Here is a 23,084-nt window from a genome sequence, read left to right on the forward strand (position 1 = left end):
AAGGAAAGAGGCAGGCCCCCAGACCCGTGTGGGGAGTGGATGTGGTCCAGAAGGTTCTGTCCCACTCCAGCCCGGATGCCCACAACTCCCCACCAGCTACGCTTGCTTCTCCTGACCTGCAATGTCTGGGAATACCCAGAGCTCGCAGGCACCGAATGACTATTGGGTTTCCAAGTTCAAGGGAAGGTCCTTATGCTTACTGATGTCTTAACCGTGATGCCAAAATACAGCTGGAGCCGGAGTCTGAGGCTGCTTGCCCCCGTGTGTCCTTAGACCCGACTCTCACTCCCGAGACTGGATAAGGCAGAGTCAGACCTAGGTTTTTATAGAGGCTCCTGCCCCCAGATGAGCTATCGTGCTGCCCCCAAGAGCTGGAATGGGACGCTCCCTGGGAGCCCTGAATCTGAAGAAGCAGGACTCCACTAGTCCTGCCCACTCAGAACCCCCCGCCTCCCCCCACCCTGTCTCCACGGGTAGTGTGACAGCCGCTCTAGCCTCTCATGCTGTGGAACGCTGCCTCAGTAGCAAAGAGCCTCTTGCCACCGTAAACACAGAGCGCTGGGTGTGCTGGGAGTGAGGACAGGCAAGAGCAAGGGGGGTTGCAGACGGGCCCCTGGAGTCAGTACTGGGGAGCCCAGCACAGCATGCATCATTTATACCAAGCTGAGCGGCTGCCGTGCGGCCGGTCGGTCGGGGTGAGGAGAAGGCCACATCCGCTGCCCCCTTCCATCGCCCAGGGAAGGGCTGGGCCCCTGGGCCCCGGCATCGGATGAGAGCTGGGACGGGGAGGTCTCGCGCCTCTGACTCAGCAGCTCTCCACGTTGGCTCTGTTTTAGAGTCACTTGGGTGCTTTTAAAAGTCATCGTGCCCCGACCAATGAAATCAGGATTCCTGGGGGGCCAGCCCAGGCCTCGGGGATTTTTAGAGCTCCCAGGTGATTCCAGCGTGTGGCCAAAGATGGAGACCACTGCTCTGAGCTGGAGGCCCGGCCGAAGGGTGAGTTACTGTGGATTGTGGTCTCAGTGCTGTTTTCCCAATTCTCTGCAGGAAGGGCCCAGTAGAAGCAAAGTCGGAGTGCCAGGAGACAGAAACGAAGCCAGCGCCAGCCGAAGTCAAGACGGTCCCCAACGACGCCACACAAACAAAGGAGAACGAGAGCAAAGCATGATGGGTGACAAGAAATGAGCAGATCAAAGTAAAAAGTGACACCACAGCTTCACCAGAGCATTCCCAATATCTCTCACACACACACACAGACACGCACACACGCACGCACACACACACGCACGCGTACACACGCGCACACACGCATCTCATTCCTCTAGTGTCTTTTGCCTTTAAAAAAAAACTAAACAGATAAACATGGGATCTCCTTTTTGTAGGTTTATAGAAAGGGTTCCTTTGCCGCGCACTCACTTGTAAGAAAATGAGACAAAAAGGTTAAACCCACAGCCAAACTAGGACACTCTGTTCCCTGAAACCATTTAAGAATCAAACAAAAGGACCCCAAATTAAGAATCTAGGAAGCTCAGAAAAAAAAAAAAAATCTAGGTTCAGGAAGACCGCACTTGGCATTGCCCAATTGGCACAGACCAGTTTCAGAGAAATACTTCCAGGCACTAAGACTAACGAATGAACAAAGTCCAAGTTTATTTTTATACTTTGAGTCGAGTTTGAACTCTGTAAAGCCCCATAAATAAGTTATAATTTCTGGTCACTTGGTATTTGTTCAGTATGCAAAGTGTGTCCCCCTTGCTAGCTGAATTCTGTTCCCACGTAGACTCCTGTTTGTAGGAAGAATGCCAAATCGCAGCTTCGGGGGTAGATCTCAGTTTGCAATATTCTGGTTTCTTTTTCTCTCCTTTTCTTTCTCATTCTTTTTTTTTTTTCCTCCTTTCTGCCAACTTTGTTTTCCAATGTTTACAAGTCGACACATGTTTGACTTTGGTTGTGTTTAAATGTCCGTGTAAAATACTGCCTTTTTTTTTTTTAAGTTACAAATACTGCCTGAGGCGGGTAGGGTCATCACAGGCTTGCTTCCGCACGGGACAACTTTACAAAATATGATTGTTTACAGTGGCTCTTCCCCCCCCCACCCTCCCCATTCTGATTTGAAATTTTTGCCTGTGTGCAACTCAGGTGAAAAATCCATCTCGTTCTGGAGTGGTTTTGCTTTTTTTTGGGTTCTCAGTTCTTTTTGTATTTCCTTGGGGGTTCGACCACTTTCTAATTAGCCACCACCTGCCTGTATCTGTGAAAAAGGGTCTGCCCCCCGCCCCCCCAGGCATCCGCGTCCTTCCTTTCGAAGGACTCCTTAGGCTTTGTTGAATGAAGCAGAGAAGATTGTATAGTTGGGGCTGGTCTTGGTGAACACACATTTTTACCCCAAACATCCCCTTTTTTGTAGAAAGCCAAATAAAATCTATACATACAATTTCCTTTTGAGCCCAGAATCTAGATTTGAGCGGAAGAGGATGTGTGCTTCAGGGAATTAGTGTCTTTTTTTGGAAATCTGTTGAAGTAAAGTAACATCGGCCTTCTGTTCACTTAGGCAGCATTTATAGAAACGAAAGAGAAAAAAAAAATCCAACCTGCCGTCTGGAGTCATAACACAACTTTCCTGGATTGGAAACCAAGTGGGGGGAAAAAAATACAGAAACTTTAAGGGGGATGGGAGGGGGGAGAAGGGAAAAGCCAGCCCTTTGTATAGAAATTTTGCTTTTTTTTCCTCATTCTACTTTAGAACTGCAAGCTTGTGCACTGTGGATGCGTGAATATTTTAGTGTGAAACGTGTTTTTGTCATAGTATTGAAATAAAACTTCAACATAGTTTGGTTGTGGAAGGTATAGCAGATAGTTCAGAAAAAAATATTCAGGAAACAAAAATAACTCTGAAAAGGAATTGAAGCCTTTAAACAAAGAAAATAAAATAAAAGTGATGATGATGGCGACGACGATGATAAAGCTAAGGAAACAGAAATTCAGCCCTCCGGCATGCGTTCCTTTCCCAAGGTACAAAACAGCAAGAGGTTAGGGTGGCAAGACTGTCCCTGAGTCCGTTCTGTGGGCCACACTCCCCCATGTTCTGACACTTCTGCAGTCTGATCAGTGGTGATACGCTAAGGTTATAATTTCAAACTGTGAAAAATAATGGTCTTGTCATTTGCTAAATGTGGGGTTATTTTGCATTTTCTCAGCTCCTGGGGATGGAAATGGAGGATCCAGTGTACCCGGCTCTGGCCCCTCTGATTCTAGGGCCTTTGCACAAATCTGTGGTTCAAATGCACAGGCCCTCAGGCACTAGTAACGTGCAGACAGTTCTTTGAGCACACAGCAGAATGGGAGCTCCTGGGTATCTGAGACGGGGCAGGGGGTGGGGACCCAGCAGGGCGTGCTGGGCCCTTCCCACGCTGGGTTGTCTGTGGAATCAGTTAGTTGCTCATCTTCTGATATTAATGGCGTTGACTACCTAAGCCAAGCCCATGCTATCCCTCATCGAGACTGTGCATCTAGGCCAAGTGGTTGTGGTCAGGCACAACGACTTTGGTTCTGATGGTTCGGAAGAGAAAGAGGTATAGCCGACCCTCAAGTAACCCGGCCCAGGGCAGCTGACGCCCCCCCACCCACCCAGAACCCTGGCTCCGCCATTAACTGGCACCCAAGACTCTGCCCACCTTTTGGTCTGCCTCTCTTTCATTATACATAGATTTGTCTCCGCACGCATGAGCTTTCCTTTCTTTAAAAAAAAAAAAAAATTAAAAATTAAAAAAAAGCAAAAACAAAACAAAAACAAACAAACAAAAAAAACCAGAGCAATGCTTTCTCTAAGATCAAAGAGAGAGTCACTTTATTTTCAAGATGTTCTATCTTTTATGTTAAGAGATAAAAGCTTATAGTTTTCCTTTTTTAATTTTTTGAAGGCGGGATCAACTCTACCAGTTTCCAATGTGCATGTGTCTATATGTGTATGTGCCATACATATGTATTCACATAACTGGCGGCGTGGCCACGTTCTGCGGGGGGCGCTCCCGGTGTCACGCGGGGGCTCTGAGTCCTGGGGGCCGTAGTGTACGTGGTCCAGCTTCTGAAGTGGGACTGTTTTCACACTTTTCTATGGAGCCCTTCCGCGTCCCAGGCTGTCACTCGAGGCTGTCTGTCTGGATGGTGGTTTTCAGACCTCCATGAACATCCCTACCCAGCATTCCGTACTTCGGGGGCCTTCTCTCTTGTTATAAACTTTTTACCGAGTGAAACATCGATACCACCTTTGTTTCCATTCTCACTGGTGTAAATACTGAGTACTAACTGAGAATTTTGACTTTGCATTCTGTCAGAATACTTGTGTTCAATAAAAATTGAAACAAAAAACCCATTATGGTCAAACTGGCATCTATTTTGATTCGGTGCAAGTCTGTCACGTGAATCACATGTGGAAATGCCAATGGTTTGTTGGTGGTGGTCTTTTTTTTTTTTTTTTTTGACCTTGTGAATAAGGTCAGTTAAACACAGTGTCTTGAGTTCACGTTGCCTGAAGGGTAGTTTTTCCAATTTTTCCCCTCAGGTTGATAGAGGAATCCTCGTTTTAGAATGGCCAGCCATCAGATTCAGAAGGATTTCATTCCAATCTTGGTTCTGCCATTTCCTTGTTGACTTTGGAAGAGTTCCTTCATCTCCCCAAGACTCAGTTTCCTCTTTTGACAAACAGGAGATACCAAGTTCATAGAGCTGAAGCACCGGCTAATGAGGGAAGTCAAAGTGTAGGACTGTCTTGGCACATAGTAGGTGCTCAACAAATGGGAGGTAGTGCCAGTGGCCCCCCAGGTGTGTGATAGCATCAAACCCAATTGGAATAACAATCTAAACTTGAGCTCCAAGGTTTCAACATGGAGGCAGGCACATGAGCCTTAGTCCAGAATACATGATGCCTCTCCTTCTTTCTTTGCCATACCGCTCAGCCCTTGGAGTTTATTAAAGTCTCCGAGCTAGATAGAGTGGAGAAAACTTCACCCAACTCCAAATTCTTTTGCATGTGCTGCTGTCCAGCTGTGTTTGGAAGAGCCGAGAGTTGAAGTTACCTGTTAAACTGGAATCGGAAGTCCCTGGAGCAGAGCAGGTGCCAGGGCCAGCCCTGGAGTGAGGCAGGTGAGTGAGACTTCTAGGAAGCAAGACAGAAGGAGGCCATCTCAGGGCCAGTCCCGCACCTGCACAAGTCTGAGGCACCTCCTTCTTTTATGTCCTACATGTCCCTCTCCAGTCCCAGCCTGGGGTGGTGTCTTCCTCTGGGGTGGTGTCTGCACCCATTCCCGGAGTTGGCCCTTCACTGGCCCTAGAGCCTGTTTTAAGGACCCAGAGCCACATGTATCAGTGCTATTTCCTGGGCCACCACCATCCAGCTGCATATGGTAAGGTAAGGAGCCATCAACAAAAACATCATGAAATGATGACCCTCTTTAATGATCCATGGGGGCTTACTTCCAGAGCCTTCCTCCTTCAGGCTAGTCTCCAGGATTCGCTCAGTAAGTATTCACTGAGTGCCTCCAAGATGCTCCGGATACAGCCATGGAGCGTTACTTTGTGTGTGGGGTGCAGCAGACAAGCACATAATGCCTGGGCTGTTGTAGTGACCAGTAGTCCAGTTCTCCCTTCTCTCCTCCCAGACACATGATACATTCATACTTCTCTGGTCACACAAAGTAGGCGTGGCTGTGTCAATGGAATACGATCAGGGCAGTACATGTCACTTCTCGGCAGAGCCTGTGATGGCCCTCTTCCCTTCACACAGCAATCAGCAATGCTGCAGGTGGTGGAAGGGCCACCACCGGGGCCCAGAGGGACAGGTGTGCACGGATGGCCCGTGATGGACATGGAGCATGCATGAGGGATACCCCAGTGGCAATCTCTGGTCAATGTTCAATAACTAGCCCTCCAAGGGGGGAGACGAGGGGATGCATTTACATACGGTGTGTGTGTTTATTAGAAAACTTACTGAGACAAAGAATGCAGTTTACAAATGATACACCACACTCTGCATTGAAACTCCATACATCCGTATGATACAGAATGCCTTGGTACATTTTTGCTGCACTCTTGTCTAGAATCAACCTGTGGTTACAATTAATGAGTGGGTGGAGTTCCAACGAGAGCATTAGTTGATACATTCATGGGTACCAACAGATCAGATGCAAGGGGAACCCCGGGAGATCCGTGTGATGGACCTTCACTCGCTCATCGGTGGTGTGAGTGACCTCCGCTGACTCAGGCGTGAGTTCTGAATGCTAGAATATGGCCTCAATGTTTTGTGCTAGCTGCAGCAGGATGGCCGCACACAGGGCACATTGTAAACTTAATCTACATCATAAATATTTCCCCATCACTCTCAAGTCAAGACAAACACCAGCACAAACAATCGAACACCTTGTCTGTGGCACTGACTGCTTTCAGCAGTGTGTAAATATTCCCAGCATGGCTAATTTCTGCATGTCCTCGCTGACCAAGGGCTTAGGGAGAGAGGCACATTGTCATATAGCAGATGTACCCCATAAGGATGAAAGAGACAGAAAGACCCTCCAGCTCAGAGAAAATAGCAATATGGAGCAATAGTAACAATAAGCTATTGATATACATCCGTAACAGTAAAATGCAGTAAGACCATTGAGAAATGATACATTTTGAGTATAGCCTTCACTTTAAACACAGTTTTGTTGATTGTGGGTTTATGGAATTTAACTTTTAATAACAACTGACTCATAAATTTCCTGCAAATGTAACGATTCTCTCAAGCCAGTAGAGGCTTCTCCAGCAGACCCCTGGATAGCCCTGATGTTACAAGCCACTTGGCCTTAGGATCTGTTACCGTAGCATGATTTAGTCTGTCTTGGCTACACAGGGAGTGGTAAGTGCCATGGAAACAAATCCAGGTAAGGAGGTGGTCAGGGTACTCCTCTCCGAAAAGGTGACATTTGACCAGTGACCTGAAAAAAGTAAGGGACTAAACCACGCAAATACCTGAACAAGGATCTCTCAGGTAGAGGGAACCACAAGTGCAAAGATCCTGAGGTGGGGACTGCTCGGTGTGTTTGAGGAACAGCAAGGAGGCCAGTGTGGCTGGAGCAGAGAACAGTGAAGGGGAGGGGGCAGAGGGAGCCATGAGCTAGATCGCATAGGGTCTGCAGACAACTGCTAGAATTTTGGCTTTTTCCTTCAAGTGAGATGGAAAGCCAGGGCGAAATTTGGAGCAGAAGCCTAACATGACTTGATTTTGAAATGATCGTTCTGGCTGCTGGTTGGAGAACAGACTGCAGGAGGGCAAGAGAGGAAGTGAGGATACCAATTGGAGGAAAAAATCTGGATGGGACAAGACGGTGTGCTTGGAGCAAGCTGGCTCCAGCCACACGTGGGCAATGGCCAGATTCTGGCAAACTCCCGAAGGGGAAGCCAGCAAGATTGGATAATGGGTCAGATGTTGCGGTTTGAGGAAGGCATCAAGGGTGACTTCCAGACTTGGGGCCTAAGTAATTAAAAGGATGGAGCTGCCATTTACTTTCTAAAAAGAGTGAAGGAGAAGCAGATCAATGAGGAGGGTGCAGAGTTTGGTTCTGGACACTTTAAGCCCGAGATGCCTATGAACACGCTGGCGGAGATTTGGAACAGGCCAAAGTTCAAGAGGTCCAGTCTGCAGACACATATAGGAGCTGTCAGCATGGAGCTTGTATTTAAAATGCTGGCCCTTGGTGAGATCACCAAGGAAATGAATGTGGATTAAGAAGAGGAGAGAACCAAGCAAGGAGCCCAGAAAGGAATTTGCAGGCAGCTCTCTGTCAAGGAGAATCATGGGAAAATCCTGCTCTGCCGTTTGCAGCCTCCCTCCGGATCAGGGTGGGAGCGGCAGTGACACCCTAACAGAATTCGCCTCCACCTGTCCTGCTGCCTGGCACACAGGGTTACTGCTCAAGAGTCTAGAGGTTAGATTTTGACTTGTAGCTACAAAAAGATGACCTAGGACCCTTGCCAGCCTGGTGTTCACCTGCTCACTGCCACTCCAGTGAGCGCCTGCCACGGCTGGGCAGACCCTCCATCCCTGCTTCCTCCCACAGGGTATTCAGAAACACTCCGGGGAGTCGCCCGCAAGGACCGCCTCGTGTGACTAGAGCCCCAGCCTCGCCCCTAGCGCTTGGCGCGGGCAGGGCAGGATGCCTCTGAGTGATGAGAGTTGCCCCCAACATGGTCGTATGAATCTCATACATAAATCTCTACCCCAGCAATGCTGGTCTCACGTAGGCTGAGCTGGGTGATGAAGGAGGTTTCACCGGCTTTTATCCAGTGGTCTGGTGACCTCCGATCCATTGGCCTCACTCTGCACAGAATGAGCTGGACAAAGGTGAATTTCATCAGGCCAACCCCCTTTTCCCCCATCTTCCCCAAAAGATCTTCAGGAGCTCCCAACTACCCTCAGGATCGAATGCAGAGTCCTTCACGAGGCTCACCAAGGCCATCTTGGCCACCGTCCCACTCCTCACTTACTGTTCGAGCTCATTCTTGGCACACCTCCAAGTCATACTCTGTTCCAGCCCCTGCTGCTCTGCTACCTGAAGGAGTCCGTCTTCTCTCCCACAAACCATATTTCCTTTCTCTGCAGTGCCTGGAGTTGTGAAACACTTTTTACCTGTATTTTGCAGGTGAGCGCAGAGCTCGTCCTGGCTTTAACAGAGTTTCATCCGCACGGCTCGGTGACAGGGTTTACATGTGGCCAGAGAGGGTCCACCTGGGGAACCCCCACTGCTTCCTGCCTTAGCAGGTCATGGGCCATCGCACCCCTCTTCTTCTAGGCTGTCACGGTGTCTGGCCAGAGTAGCAGCTCTGCGATGGAGGCAAGTTGGGACGACTCAGATGAGGGGACCCTGAAAGGCTGAAACATCGTACCCATGCCCGATACTCAAAACCACAGTTACCTGATGGACAAGGCTGACCCGGCAAAACCAGGGGAAGTCCTTCCTTGCCATTTCTCTAAGGGGGCAAATCTATGGGTTGGGAGGCTGGGAAGAGGAGACAAGAGGCAGGAGTACAGGGCAGTGTGATCTGCGAAGGGTCTGCTAGTCCCAGGTCTAGGTGTCAGGGCTTTGGCTTTCCAGTGGACAGTGGTATGCCGGATCTTCCTGAGCAGGCGAGCCCGGGCGCTTGGCTATGAACTGCACTCAGAACAAGATGACCCACGAGGGACTGTCTGTTCAGAGCGCTTCCCACCACGATGGCCTTATAGAAACGTGGCCTCGAGCATGAGGAACAAAACTGCGGAGATCTCTGGGGTTATGGGATGAAACTTCCCCAGGGAGCTGCGATTTGGAGCTCAGGACCCACCTGCGAGTCCTGTTTCACTCCTGCTGAGGGAGGAAAGAGAGCCGGTCTGTAGCTGAGGAGGAGAAGGTCACTCTGGGCAGCCACCAGCCCACCCTGAGGCCCAGGCTGAGAAGTCAGTGGCAGCTCTGCGCCTCGGCCGCGCTTGGCCAAGCCCCTCCATCGCCCCCTTCCACAGGCCTCTGCGCCTCCTGGGACACAGTATGGACTGCACATTCTGGATCCCAGCCCCTGGATCCTGAGGCCGCAAGTCTGGGGTGCGGGGTTCCATGTAGGTGGTCCTCAGACTGCACCTGGAGGCGCGCAGGCAGCCGGCCCAGCTGAGGGCAGCAGCAGCCCTCCTCCTCCCTCGGGGCACTCCGCGGGCCACGCAGACAGACAGGAAGTGCTGCAGACGCCGTGGAGTGTCTGCATGTCAGCAAGACACTTCCCAAGGCTCAGCACACTCCACCGCACACACCCAAGTCAGAGGAGCAGCCCAGACGATGTCCCGCCAGAGGGACCCACGTAAACTGTGCCCTCTGCAAATCTCACTGCTGAAGGGCACGCTGATGGGGGTGGGGCTAGAGGAGCGCATCTAGAAGAAAGAAAGGAAGGAAGGAAGGAAGGAAGGAAGGAAGGAAGGAAGGAAGGAAGGGAGAGAAAGGAGGAGGGAGGGAGGGAGGGAGGAAGGGAGGGAGAAAGAAAGCGAAAGGAAAAAGGCTATGAGTTTTAAATTGGCTATAAACTTGGTATCAGTGTAGACATTCAAAAATACTTGTGATGTTGACATTGATAGTTTTATTTATTTTTAAAACAATTCTATAACACCATGACAGACACCATTCTAAGCACTTAGCAAATACTTACTCTGTCGGTCCTTATAATAATTCTATGAAAGAGCTATTAGTATTAACCGTGTTTTACGTATGGAAACACTGAAGCACAGAGAGGTTTCTTAACTTGCCTGAGGTCACACAGCCATGAAGAAACAGAGCCAGAATTTGAACCTAGTCATAAGGGATCCTCATCGAGGAATGTAGGAGCCTGCCCTGCCCTGGGTGGCTTCAATTTCAGACCCTGCATCACACCCAAGAGGGCCAGTGGGGCGTGTCCAGGGCAGAACGACAGGAGGGTGAAGACACTCACAGCCACGTCTGCGAAGAAGCAAGGGCAGGAGCACTGTGTGGTTCACTTGGGAGGGCGGTGAGCAGAGTCCCGGAGACTCGCAATGGGCTCCTTCACACGTCGACTACAAACGGCAGTGGGCTTGTACGCAAGACTCCCGAGGCCCCAAGTAGAACCGTCACAGAGAAACGGGCTCGACACACTCACGAGGAGCCCATCGTCTCATTAGAGTGGCCCTCAAAGTGGACAGCGAGTCTTGAAGTAGAGGTGGGCGCCGTCCCGCAGGCATGGGGACAGGAGGCGGATCCAGCGTATGCCTCGGTGACTTCGTGCAGATTCTCGACCCTCTGAGCACCCACCCCGGTCTGCAGCACGGACTGTGGGGGAAGCAAATTGTCAGCCCGATCATGGCCATCCATTGAATTCATCTTCGGGGATAGACAGACACATAACTGTGTCACAGTCGGAGCCAAGGGGCCAGAGCCGGGCAGTGAGCAGGACACGGGACGCTGAGGAGGAGAGGGCGCTCTAGAGAGAGAGGTGAGACTGTCAAAGATGAATTTCACCTGCCATCTGACCAGAGCTTGCCCCCCCCCCCGCCCCGCCCAGAGACACCGCAAGCTGAACCGCACTCCAAGAACAAAACATTGCGGCATTCAATTGACTCATTTGTTCAGTATTTACTAACGGTCAATTATTTATCGAGCACCGAATAAGCATCTGGCGCTGAGTGGGGTAGCGGGGGGTACAGATAATGTCCCTCCCCTGATGGCACAGCGTCCAGCACATTGGAAAGGTCACGAACTCCAGAGGCACTGGTACATGCAAGCTGTGTGACCACGGGCAAAGTACTGAACCTCTCTGAGTATATTTGCCTCGTCTGTAAAATGAGAATTCCTCCGCATGGAATTGTTTGAAATTGAAAAGAGGCCTAGGACGGGGCATGTGATTAAAACAGGGTGAGTGCGTTCATTAGTCAAGGTGCTTTGCTGAGAGCAACCAAAGATTCTGATTCCGATGGGTTAAAACCCAAACAGGATTTTACTAAAAAGATACTGGGTAGTTCACACAATCCTGGGAGGCATGGAGAACCAGGCTGTAGACCAGGCTTCCAAAAGCTGCCACTGCCCACTTTCCCCCAGCAGTGCCATGTCTGGGTCAGGCACATGACCTTCCCACCGGCTACCACCCGCCCTCCTCACCCCCACCTCCAAAAGAAAGACAATACTGCTGCCACTATCCTTGTCAAGGAAAACAAAACAAAACAAAATGGGTTCTGGGCGGAACCTCTCTTCTCGGCTGCTCTCATCTGCAGAGTGAAGTCTCACATCTGTGAGTCTGGTCGGAGGGGCCTGGGTCTCACCTATGCCCAGTGGGCAGCTGCAAAGACACCTGGGAAGGGCAGTTCTCAGGCTTCCTCATAAGGGAAGCGAGACTAAGGCTGGAATGTCCTCCAATAGGAGCAAGGATGTTCCACAAATGCTGGGCTGCCCGCATGTGACAGATGTCTGCTGGAGTCCCCTGCCCAGGCTGTTCCCCAAGTACCCAAGTACGCACCCAGCCTGAGCGGCGGGGACCTGACTGGGAAGGGCACAAAGTGGGCTAAGGCTGCCACCAAGTGGCCATCCTAAGAACCACGGGAGGACCACGCCTTCCCTCCAACACAGCCGTGGGGCAGGGGCCTCCACCAGGGCCTGGGAAATGAGAGCTCCTCCTTCTCTCCGCTGCGGAATTGGGTTGCCTAATCTGCTCTGAGCTCCGAAGGAGATAATGATATCTAACGTTCGTTTGGTACCCTGCAGTGTGCAAAATGCTTTCACGCAGTAATGATAATTACATGACAATATTAATTATTGTTGTAGCAGCCATCATTAATCGAGGGCTTACTATGTGCCAGAAACTTTGAAATCTCAACTCTTAATCCTTACAACGAAACTGTGGTGAACAAACGTATCTGCCCAGCAGGCATCCATTTTCCTTTTTCTGCTCTCAACGGTACCTCATTTTGGGGAGGAAGATTCCCCTTTTACTCTCAGGACTTTTATTGAAACTACTGGCAAAAGGCAGCTCTATTCTCACTGAACGCACGAGAAAGAAGTCTTCAGGGGCTTCCCTGGGTGGGGGGAGACTGCCTGAGATTGAAGCCAACACACAAGGAGCAGCAACAAATCTCAGCGGCATTGGAGAGCCCTGGATTCAGCTGTGCCTGAGAGAGTCTCTGGACTTTTCCATTCCATGAACCAATGTATTTCCCATTACTTAAGTCTATTTGGGTGGGAGGTTTTTTTGTGTCTTTTTTTCACTTGAAAGAATTTTATTAATTCTTATTTCATAAAATAAATTAGCATGTGGAAGCAACAGATCCAAAAGTAGGAATTGTGAAAGTCAAGGGTGGGGACCTTTACTCCACACCACATGCCACTCCCTGTTGTCTGTGCTGAGGACAGACGAGAGCCACGCTGTCCTGAGATAACTTGAGAGCGGAGAATGCCACAGTGAACAGATTCGACAACAGCAACTAGCAATGAGTGCCACGCAGCGAACGACAACAGCTCTGTGATGTCAGGGAGCAGGAGCCGGCGGCCACTTCAGAGTTGGCCAAAAGAAGAGCTCGGGTGACAGTTGAAGCAGAAGGGATGCCGTGTGCTATACTTTCTTACAGACGTTGTGCAGTCCCGTGCAGTGATGGACAAACGCTGAGGGCCTCGGTGAGTTCTGGTACGTCTGCACACACACCCCCCCCCCCCCCCCCCCCCCCCCCCGCCAAGGGCAGCCGCCCATCAGCGTCCTTCCGATCAGCCACAGCCTCCGGCCCTGCCTCTGGCAGATACACAGAGCAGCCTCCCACGGATCGCCCCCTCGCAGCCCGGCAAAGGTGGAGGCTCAGGGCAGGAGGGAGTGCCAGCAACGGCACGGGAACAGGTTCCAGACCTGGTTTGGAGCCAGACTTGGCAGGACGTGCTGGTGCCTAAGAGGGACGGTTTGACACAAAGGGGTTTTTGCCTTAAGCAAGACGGCGGATGTTTGGGGCCATTTTTTGAGAGAGGAAGAAGCATATTGAGGGTTGAAAACAAGAGTTCCGTTGTGGACATTGTGGTAGACCAAAAAAAAAAAAAAAAAGACGTATTTTATAGGATTAAAAAAAATGGCCACAAAAAAATAGCCATAGCTCCTCCCAGTCATAATTATAAACTTACATAAAAGTGGTGAGTACAGTACAAAGAACTTTCTTTTTACTGAACCATTTGTTTCTGACCCGATGTCCCATCATCTGCAAATATTTTACCATTTCAGACAATCGAGGACCTTCCCTCCCCTACCTGACCACAATCAAAGTCAAAATCAAGTCCGATTTCTCCAGTTGTTTCACTAATGGCCTCTAAAGCAAAAGGAAAATCATTTTTGTGTGTCCACCATTTACTCCAGGAATCCACATTTCATTTAGCTTCATGATGACCCTTGTCTTTTTCAATCCAGAAGATCTATCCTTTATTGTGTACCATGACCTTGATCTTTTTGAAGGGTACAGGTCATTTCTTTTGTAAGATGTCCCTTGATTTCGGTTTGTTTGAAATTTTCTCACAAGTCAAGTCAGGCAATGCCTCTTTGATTAGGGACATCACAGAGGTGCTAATGGGTTTTTCTCACCGCATCCCGTAAGGTGACGCACAATTTCCATTCCTCTGTATCTGTGGGTGTCCACTCTGATCACTTAATTAAGGTGATGTCTGCCAAGCCTCTCCACTATAAAGTCCCTCTTTTCCCCTTTGTAGTTAATAAGCATTTGTCCATTGTTGCAATAAATATCATTAATTGAGGGCTTTGTATGCGGGGAGGTATTTAAATTTGTAAATAACCCAGGCCTCAGCAAACTTTTGATTGAGTTATCCTTTATTTGTATCTGTGTAAACTAATGGTTTTCTATTTCATTCAGTGGGTTGTTACTCTCATTATTTATCTTGACGCTCAAATTGTCCCTTGTCTAGACACTCAGTGAGAATCCATTCAAGCTGGCTTCTGTATCTTTGTACGTGACCCCCTGGTTTCTGAGTACCTCGTTGCTTGCTGGTGTGAGATGTACCAGGATCACCTCCCACCTTGTTCGCACAGCATTGCAAGCAGCTGAGAATGTTGCATTTAGTCTGTCTCCCGAGGCTCCTCTAGTCTGTGGCAGCTTCTCAGTCTTTCCTTGGTTTCCATGACTTTGACACTTTTGGAGAATACTAATGGGGTATTTTGGAGAATGTCCCTGAATCTGGGTTGTCTGGCGTTTGCTCATGACTAGATCTGGGTATGGATTTGAAGGGGAAGAACATCACAGAAGATGAAGTGCCCTTGTCATTGTATCGTATCCTGGATGCATGACATCAGCATGACTTGCCACTGGTCAGGTTGACCTTCGTCACCTGGATAAGGAGGTGTCTGCAGGTTTCTCAGCTGTGAAGCTACTATTTCCCTTTCCATACGCTCTTCTTTAGAAGCGAATCACTGAGTCCAGTGAACACTCAGGGGAGAGAACTGACTTCTCCCTAGAGCCATAGCATGTAATTATTTGGAATTCTTCTATAATGAAGATTTGTAGGACAGGAATTTTCAACTTTATTTTTGCTATGACCCCACCAGTAGTCAAGTGAAGCCCATGGATCTCTTCTCAGAATAGCATTTTACAATTTAATGGATTTATTTTTTAAAAAAACATGGAACACGACATCAAAAAGTAATGAAGTACTGTATGGTGACTAACATAACATAATAAAAAAACCCCACAGGACTAGTAAGGAAACCAATGATAGTGAAATACCATGATCAAAATATTTTATAAACAAATGTGCGATGTGGTAATACATGTGGCTGTTTATTAACACATCCAAACGCGCGTTCTAAGCTGCAGGTCTAGTAACGACTGTAATTTCCAAGTGTTGCTGAGTATAAACGACACCAGAGCTCCTGCTAACACTGCTGTGGTTTTGCCTGCATTCACGACGGGATGGAAGGAGTGCTACCCCCGTGGCAAGTTTATAGAAATGAAGATTTTTTTTTTCCCAAACAAGTTCACAGACTCCCTGAATTCTATCCACAGAACCCCAGGGAGAGTCCCTGGACCCTAGGTGAAGAACCTCTGATCTAGAAGGATCCAAGACAGTAGAGATGTTCACAGAATGCAAAGGAAGCAGAAAGTGCCAGCACAGTGGTGAGAAGTAAAAGGGATTTCACCCCCAATAATGATGAAAGACATACAAAACAATCCCCTTATCACAAATTTTCTTATCAGACCATTTATCCTTTTTATCCCCAGTAAGCTCTACTCCCAACATGGGGCTCAACCTTATGACCTGAGATCAAGAGTCGCATGCTCTACCCTCTGAGCCAGCCAGATGCCCTTATCATCTTTTAGAGTGAAAAAAAAAATCAACACTCAGTGCTGGTGAGGATGCTGTGAAACTGGCATTCCTGTACACGTCTGGTTACAGGGCAAATGTGTGCACGTGTGTGCAGCCCCATTGAAAGGCAATTCAAAAATATCCCCAGCCATAAAAAGTTCAAACTCGTGATCAAAAAACCCACTTCTGAAAAGTCACCCTAAGAAATTAATCCTAAATATATAAAAAGTTCTATTTAAAGAGGCTTGTGGCAGCAATATTTACATCAGCAAAAAAAAAGATCAGCAGCAGCCAAAGATCTAAAAGGAGGGCAAGGAGTCAGGGGCAGCACAGAGCACAGACACATGGAAGGCAATGCAGGTGTTAAATGAGCATTACTCAGACAACACAGTGGTCTGGCGCAGACCTATGAGAGGCAAGAGATGTAGGGTCCCCTCCGAGCCTCAGTTGTCTTGCCTATTAAAAGAGGGATAATAATACCACCTCCTAAGATTGTTATATGGCTTCAAGAGATGACATTTAAAGACTCTAGTAAAGGGCCTGGGACATGATGGGTGCTCAGAATGGATCATCTATTATTATTACAACGATATCGTACTTTATTGTAATAAAGTAAAACAAAAAATCATATATAAGCACGGTTACATCATTGCATTGCATTTCTCTATTTTCTAAGTTTCTAGGATAGGCTTTTAATATACTATCTACCTGTTAATACAAAGAGAAGCAAAGGCATGTGCTAGAAATACATATCCTCCTCTTCCCTAACAATTGAGAGGAAGCCCGTATCAGGACAGTAAGTCACTCTGGAGCCCTACATTTCTCTGTGTGGCCTCTTGTCCCCAAAACCTTGGAGGCAAAGGAAATCCTTCTGCCCAAAGCTGACGCCTCTTCATAATTTCTTAGTGGCTCGAATCACGCCTAGAGGGAAGTGCCCCGAATAAATGATGAATGAATGCAAACTTTCACTAGAGCCTAGTGCGCTGCCATTATTTAATTCACTACCCAGAGAAGGAAGCTCAGCAGCAGCAGCAGCAATAGAAGGAGCCTAGCCAAGTCCACGACACATAGTAAGTGCTCAGCAAACACTAAATAAATGCATGACCTCTGGGTCCTGGTGGGTTCCCTGTTTCTTGGCCTCCGTGGCTGTCCCAGCAGAGCCAGTCTGCCCACACGGTGGCAGTGCTGCTCCACACGACGCAGAGAGGGGCGGCCCGGGTTCCACCTGGTGCTAAATGCCCAACGCCCCTTCCCTTTCCAGGCAAACCAGTTCCGAGACCCACAGGAAGCTTCCAAAGGAGGACATTGCTGGACTCACCCTGTTTTTAATGGAGTAGGCGACATGGCCCCCTGGCTGTGGGAGAGCACCCCTCACCTTTGGCCGGTCGGGCCAGCCTGTGAAGCAGACCGGGCACCCTGTAGGGAGGTGTGAACGAACTTCCAGGAGGCTGAGCTGGGGCCGGACGCTCCCAGGAGGGTCGCTGACCTCAGGAGTTGAAGACGGAGCTGTCCGGGAAGTGTGACACTGGGGGCAGTGTGGTGAGGTGGGTAGAACGAGCTGGGGGGCCGCTCAGACCAGGGTTCACAGCTTGGCTTCCGCCCTGGTGAGTCCCAGCACCTCCCTGACTGCATTTCCTTATCTGGGAAATGGGAATAAGACCTTGCCAGGCTGTTGAGAGACTGAAGTTCACTAATGCAAGGAAAGGATTGAGCTCGAGGCCTGGACCCAGCCCCTCAGGGAGGCTGGTTACCATCATGCTGTTGTTGTTGTTGTTAACTGTGTTTTCGTTAATTACAGGCAGACATCCCGGGGAAGACTCTTGCCTTCTGAGGACACACAGACGAAATCTGTGACTAGATCTTGACATCATTTCTTCATCCATAATCCAGTAGGAATTTAAAGAGAAAAGGGTAAGACCAAGGAGCAAAATCGTTAGCTACTCTGTTCTTTTTAATGAAAGGACGTATGTGTGGGGGGAAATATCAAATGTGATTTCTAAATTCAGGAAGGGAAGAAACAGTGCTGAATTCTGTCAGCTTCCCCCCTGCTAAATCCTGAGACCAAAGCTACCAAAAGGACTGTGGTCCCGGCATCTCCACGAGGGGCTCTGTCCAACAGGACAGCTTCGCAGCGCGGCTCCGGCTCCGGGCCGACCTTGTCTGCACCTTTACTTCCCGCAGGCAAAGGCACGATCCCTTTATTCCGCATGGGCTGTCCTGGGGCGGGGGGGCGGGGGGATCTTTCCTTCTTATCTCTCCTAAGCTTATGAAGTATGATTGATGAGAAAAAGCAAAGAGCTAGAATCATTTACGCAAAAGGGAAAGCAGAGAAAAGAGACAGCTTACAATACTCTCCAAGTCTCTGATACACTGTATGGTGGAAGGTGGCCAAACGTTCTCCAATTTTTGTGAGGACATAAAGAAAAAAGTAAAACTTGTGTACCAAACAAGGGACTTAGGTTGGGTGGAAGTAGCCATTGGGAAAGTATGATTCATAGAAGTTCTCGAAGAGGAGTAAATTTGAAATGCGAGTCACACGTGGTGTGAACATCTGTTTTCCTCGACAGGTTTCAATATGTGTGAAAATGCAGACACACTTAAAATGTAAGTCACAACGGTCATAATCTATGCCCACGGCCCCTGGATTTTGTCACTGCAGCGAGTGAACTGCTATAGTCCGAGCGGTTGTACCAGACGGGAAAGGCTGAGTCATGCTGCCTAGCAAACAAGTCCAAGATATTTGTGGATTAAAACAAAAATCACGCTGCATGTCGATCAGAGGTAGACGGGCATCTCTGGTCCGTGTCCCCGCCCTCAGAGACTCAAGCAGACACAGCCTCCACTACCTCGTTGCTGGGGCAGGGGAAGGGTTGGCTATCTACTGCAAGTCATGCACTGGCTCTTAAAGGCTTCTGCCCCCTTCCCTTCTTCCCACACAGCACTGAACAAGGCAAATCACCCGGTCACAGGGAAGTGAGATCCTACTGTGTGCCTGGGAATACTGGAATCTTTGCAGACAGCCCAGTGACTACCCAGGGCTAACTAAGACCTCCGACATTTTAAAGTGATCAATCTGTCAAGAAGATTTACCCTAAAACATATTTTGTGACTGTAACAACGTTTGTCCTCCAAAATGGACCTCTCTGGGAAGGCTGATGCAGAGAAACTGTAAACACTCTTATTCCTTCCCCATCTAGAATAACTTAGATTGGAGCCTTCCTCCAATCTTCCTCCACACAGAGCAAGAAATTAACTCACCTATTCAGCAACTCTAAATTTAGCTCCAGTAAGTGCCAGGTGCTAGGAGCACTAAGACTAAATAAAACAAAATTCCTACTCCCAAGAGATCCACAGTCTAGTTACCCTGTTGGATCAGAGGGCTGGGGCTTGGGGCAACGTCTTGGCTCCACAGAGATCCCTGTAGGCGCTCGCCCTCTCCTTGACATCCCTCCCACCCAAGTATTTTGCCCGGCTCTTGCCTGGGCTCCTCCTCGTCTGCTGCTCTCCCTACGCTGCTCTCCTTGAGACCCTGGGCCATACCCACCGTCCTGGCTCATCTCTCACCACACTCGCCTTAAATTTCTCTGTTTTCTCACCCATGGCACAATGCTTCCTGCCTCCAAATGTTTGCTCTGCCTGGACCACTGCACACGCGCTCACCTTCCACATGGACCATGTAAATTCCTGTTCCTGTGGGGCCCTGCTTCCATTTCCCTTTCCTCCTCCCTCCTTCTTCCATAAACACTAGACCTTTACTGTGCCTATCGCACCGCTCTGTAATCATCTGTTTATGCCTCTACCTTCCTCACTGGACTGTGAATGGACTGAGGACAGCGGTTGTGTCCCTGACTTATGGTTAAAGCAAAAACTCCAACAATGCTTGTCGATATTTCTGTGGCAGAGAATTAGGATGGGGTGATCAGTAAAAGACATTCAAGCACAAACATATCCTGTATTAGGGTAGTATTCTGAGTATGGGGGCGTTAAATGGAAATAGGACTTCAAGGAGAAAAAAAAATAACTTCTAACTATAAAAATAACTTCTAACATCAAGAAAAGATTATCCACGTGCTAATCAGGGTGGCCCACTGCCCACAAAGAGGCGTCACCGCAGCATCTCAGACCCCAGGCCCGCTGAATCCGGATCTGCAACTTACCAAGATCCCCACGTACTTCTTGCGCACGGTCCGGCTTCTGACGCATGGGTCTAATGTGTGCTAATCACAGCAGTCGCACAAACACGTAATGACACGTCCTGATGCCCCGCGCATCGTCTAGACACTCCTCCCGTGTTAACTCGGGTGCCTCTCACAGCAGTCCCGTAAGAGCGATACTACTTAACATCCTCATTTTTTCAGGCGAGGAAACGAAGACATGGAGAGATTAAGTACCTAGACAAGGTCACACAGCTAGTAATAGTAGAAGTAGGGAAGAGAGAAAGCTCTCTAGCACCTAGCTCAGGAAGGGGGCATGGGAGGTGCTTAGCAAGATTTTAATAGATGCTAAGAAGCAGAGAGCTGAGATTTGAATACATGCTGACTGGTTCTAGAGCCCCTGATCTAGAACCAGCACAGGATAAATATTTGTCATTTGTCAGCTGTACCCGGGGGGCTTTCCACAGCACCTGGCACGCTGTAGACCGCCCACAGCAGACACATGAGTGTGTGAATGAATGGTGGTGGGCAGGCCCCTCTGGAGTCCAGGACAGGAGTGTGGTGAAGAGCAGTGGAACAGGAAGTAAGGCATTTGGAATTAAGACTGGCAGCCCCAAGTGACAGAAGGAGCCTGAGGTTCGAGACTAGGCCTGCGTGTGCTCAAGAGCTCTCAGCCCGAGGGGAACACAGGGCAATGCTAAAAGCGGTAACCTGTCACTGGCTCTTGTCTCCATCAGTTCCCACAGGCTCCACGGTCACTGACGTAACCCGTGTCTTTCTGAGAATTTCCAGGGTGTGGCTGGCACAGCAACCCGCCTCTGCCAGACACGTCCACTCTGCTCCTTCTCAGGAGCGATCTCAGGCCCTGGGACAGCTGTGGTGCCTATACCGCTGGGTCCGCAGGTCCCACTGCCTCCTGCTGCAGCTGACGGAGATGCTGGAGGACTCGCTGCGGCTGGGCCTGCTCTGCTGTCCAGAGAAGGCCCTGGCCCTCGCGCTCTGCTCCCCTCGGGACGTCCCATCTGGAGCAGGAGTGAGGTACGCCAACGCCTTCTGGAGATTTCAGTCAAGCAGCCCCTGCCTCCAGAGGGCTGAGACATGCATCCTACTGGCTCTAGCCCACAGGACAGAGTCCACAGACTGTATTCCACCAATGTTGGATCTAGCCAGCCGTGCCTGAACCCCTCTCCCCTCCTGGTAATTTTAACCCCAGGGGCTCCTCAGCCACGACCAAACAGGTTTCTGAAACATGCCCACAGATTTGCCAAGAAGTCCCAAGTGTTTCTGAACACCAGCTTAAGCTCAAGGAAGAACCTTCCCCAAACCTGCTTTTCTCCCCTTTTAACCCCCACATAACACTACACTTTTGTTTTAAAAAAACAGACCGGAATCTCTTTAAAACCGTGTGCGTGTATTCAAAGTGTGCACGTGTCCACCATCTCAATCTGCCCCAAATCCTATGATTCCTGGGACTACCACGTATTCCTACTGACTAGATGCCTGGCACTTTAACCATAAACCTCATGCGCCGTTTCTCCAGTCCGAGGAAACTGAGGATCAAAGGATGACATAACTCTCTGAAGGTCTCACATTTACCAATAAGCAAAACCGCATTCACATTTAAGCCTGCGTCTCCCAAGTACACTGAAGGTTGTCCCCTTTTTGGGTCAGGGATCCTAAGTTAATAGGAGTGATACCCCCTCCTTAGAAGAAAAAGAGGCGAAAATCTGGCTCTGACTCGGGGACTGGCGCGGCTCACTCTGAGTTTCTGCTTCTTGCCTGTGGCCTGGTGCGGGGGGCGGGGGGGGGGGGCAGCGCGGCCAAGAAGCGCTCGCTCCAGAACCTGAGCGTCGGGGCCCCGCCCATTCCCAGGCCTAGCCCCGCCCCGGGACTTGGTCACGCCCCTCTGGTCACGCCCCCCCCCGTCCGTCACCGCCCGCCCACGGCCGCCATTTCCTGTCCGGTCCTGGGCGTGTCAGGTCAGTGCGGCGGGGTGGCCAGGGGTGTGCCCTGGGATGTGGTCCTGATCTGGCCGTCAGCGCCGAGCAGAGGACGCTGGCGTGGGCCCCAGCAGATGGGACGGTATCGGCCGCGGGCTGGGTCCTCCGCTTTGGACACAGGAGCCGGTGGACGCTGCGGAGTGGTTGCCGGGCAACGATGCCGTCGGCCCCGCCCCTCTGCGCCGGCGGGGCGGGGCGTCCAGGCGAGCTGGTCGCCAGGCTCCCGCACGCGCGCCGCGGCTCTGGTCTCCTGTGAGTGTATCTCCGGTCCTGTGGTGGGTTCGGCTCAGCCCCGCGTCCTTACACCCCTGCGCCTGCCCGGGCAAATGCTGAGCCTTCCTTCTGCCCCGGCAACCTTGGGCAAGTCCGCTCGCTTCACTAGGTCCCAGTTCCCTGGGAGCCTTAATATGGAAGGAACCCTACGGCTCTTTTACTTAAGCCACACGCCCCCTCCCCCGTTTTGTAGTTAAGGGTGCCTCGCATTTACCACTCGCTGCCTACCTGGTGCTTTCACTTAACCCCCAGGGCAGCCCTCTCGGTTCCTATTACCGTTTCCGTAGAAAGAGGCTGAGAGAGGTTGGCGACTTCAGCTGAGGTCACACAGCTTGTAACTGGTGGAGTCTCAAAGTCAAATAACTCCCACCTTCTTCGTGGCAGAGTTCAAATTTCCACTTAGAGGTGCTTACACGACTGCACTACTACTAAACCTTGCCGTAAATCAGAATCTCCCCCAAGAGGGTTTTAAAACTCTCCATTCCCGGGTACCCTGGCAGGTGGACCGACAGAGAAGCTTTGGCGCTAAAGCTGAGGAGTCTGTATATTTAAGGAGTTTTTGGATGGTTTTTATGGTCTGTGGGTGAACTTGGGGAGCCGTCGGTATACCATGAGGCCTGCTGACGCACAAACCACTGAGAAGTAATAAACCTGAAGTACCTGGAGAGGAGAAGAGGTGCTGGCGCTCAGTGTCCTGGAGTTCTGATCCCTTCCGCCAAGTTTTAGCTTCTCTTCACTCCTCAGAGACAAGCCAGAGGCTTAGATCTTCAACAAGTTTGGACAGTTAAATGCAAATTCTCCGGTTCCCGGTTACCAGT

General features: G+C 49.9%; 2 protein-coding genes across 13 annotated transcripts in view; both read left to right on the forward strand.

The window, feature by feature from the left end:
* NCAM1 (neural cell adhesion molecule 1) overlaps positions 1-2,829 on the forward strand; it is a 292,392-nt gene extending 289,563 nt beyond the window's left edge. For all 10 annotated transcript variants that reach the window (XM_026505739.4, XM_044386647.3, XM_048217424.2 and 7 more), the window contains one exon: positions 1,048-2,829. In XM_026505739.4, coding sequence (XP_026361524.1) covers positions 1,048-1,168 — 121 coding nt within the window. In that variant the 3' untranslated portion in view covers positions 1,169-2,829. The remainder of the gene's footprint in view (positions 1-1,047) is intronic.
* A 19,116-nt stretch (positions 2,830-21,945) lies between these two features.
* TTC12 (tetratricopeptide repeat domain 12) overlaps positions 21,946-23,084 on the forward strand; it is a 40,424-nt gene continuing 39,285 nt past the window's right edge. The window contains exon 1 of one of the 3 annotated variants that reach the window (XM_048217448.2): positions 21,946-21,972. Coding sequence is in view for 1 of the 3 variants with exons in the window: in XM_044386644.3 (XP_044242579.2) it covers positions 22,068-22,268 (201 nt within the window). In the remaining 2 variants the exon portion in view is untranslated. The other 2 variants (XM_044386644.3, XM_048217446.2) reach the window with 2 other exon arrangements.

Source organism: Ursus arctos, unplaced genomic scaffold, assembly GCF_023065955.2.
Source record: "Ursus arctos isolate Adak ecotype North America unplaced genomic scaffold, UrsArc2.0 scaffold_22, whole genome shotgun sequence".
Lineage (NCBI taxonomy): Eukaryota > Metazoa > Chordata > Mammalia > Carnivora > Ursidae > Ursus > Ursus arctos.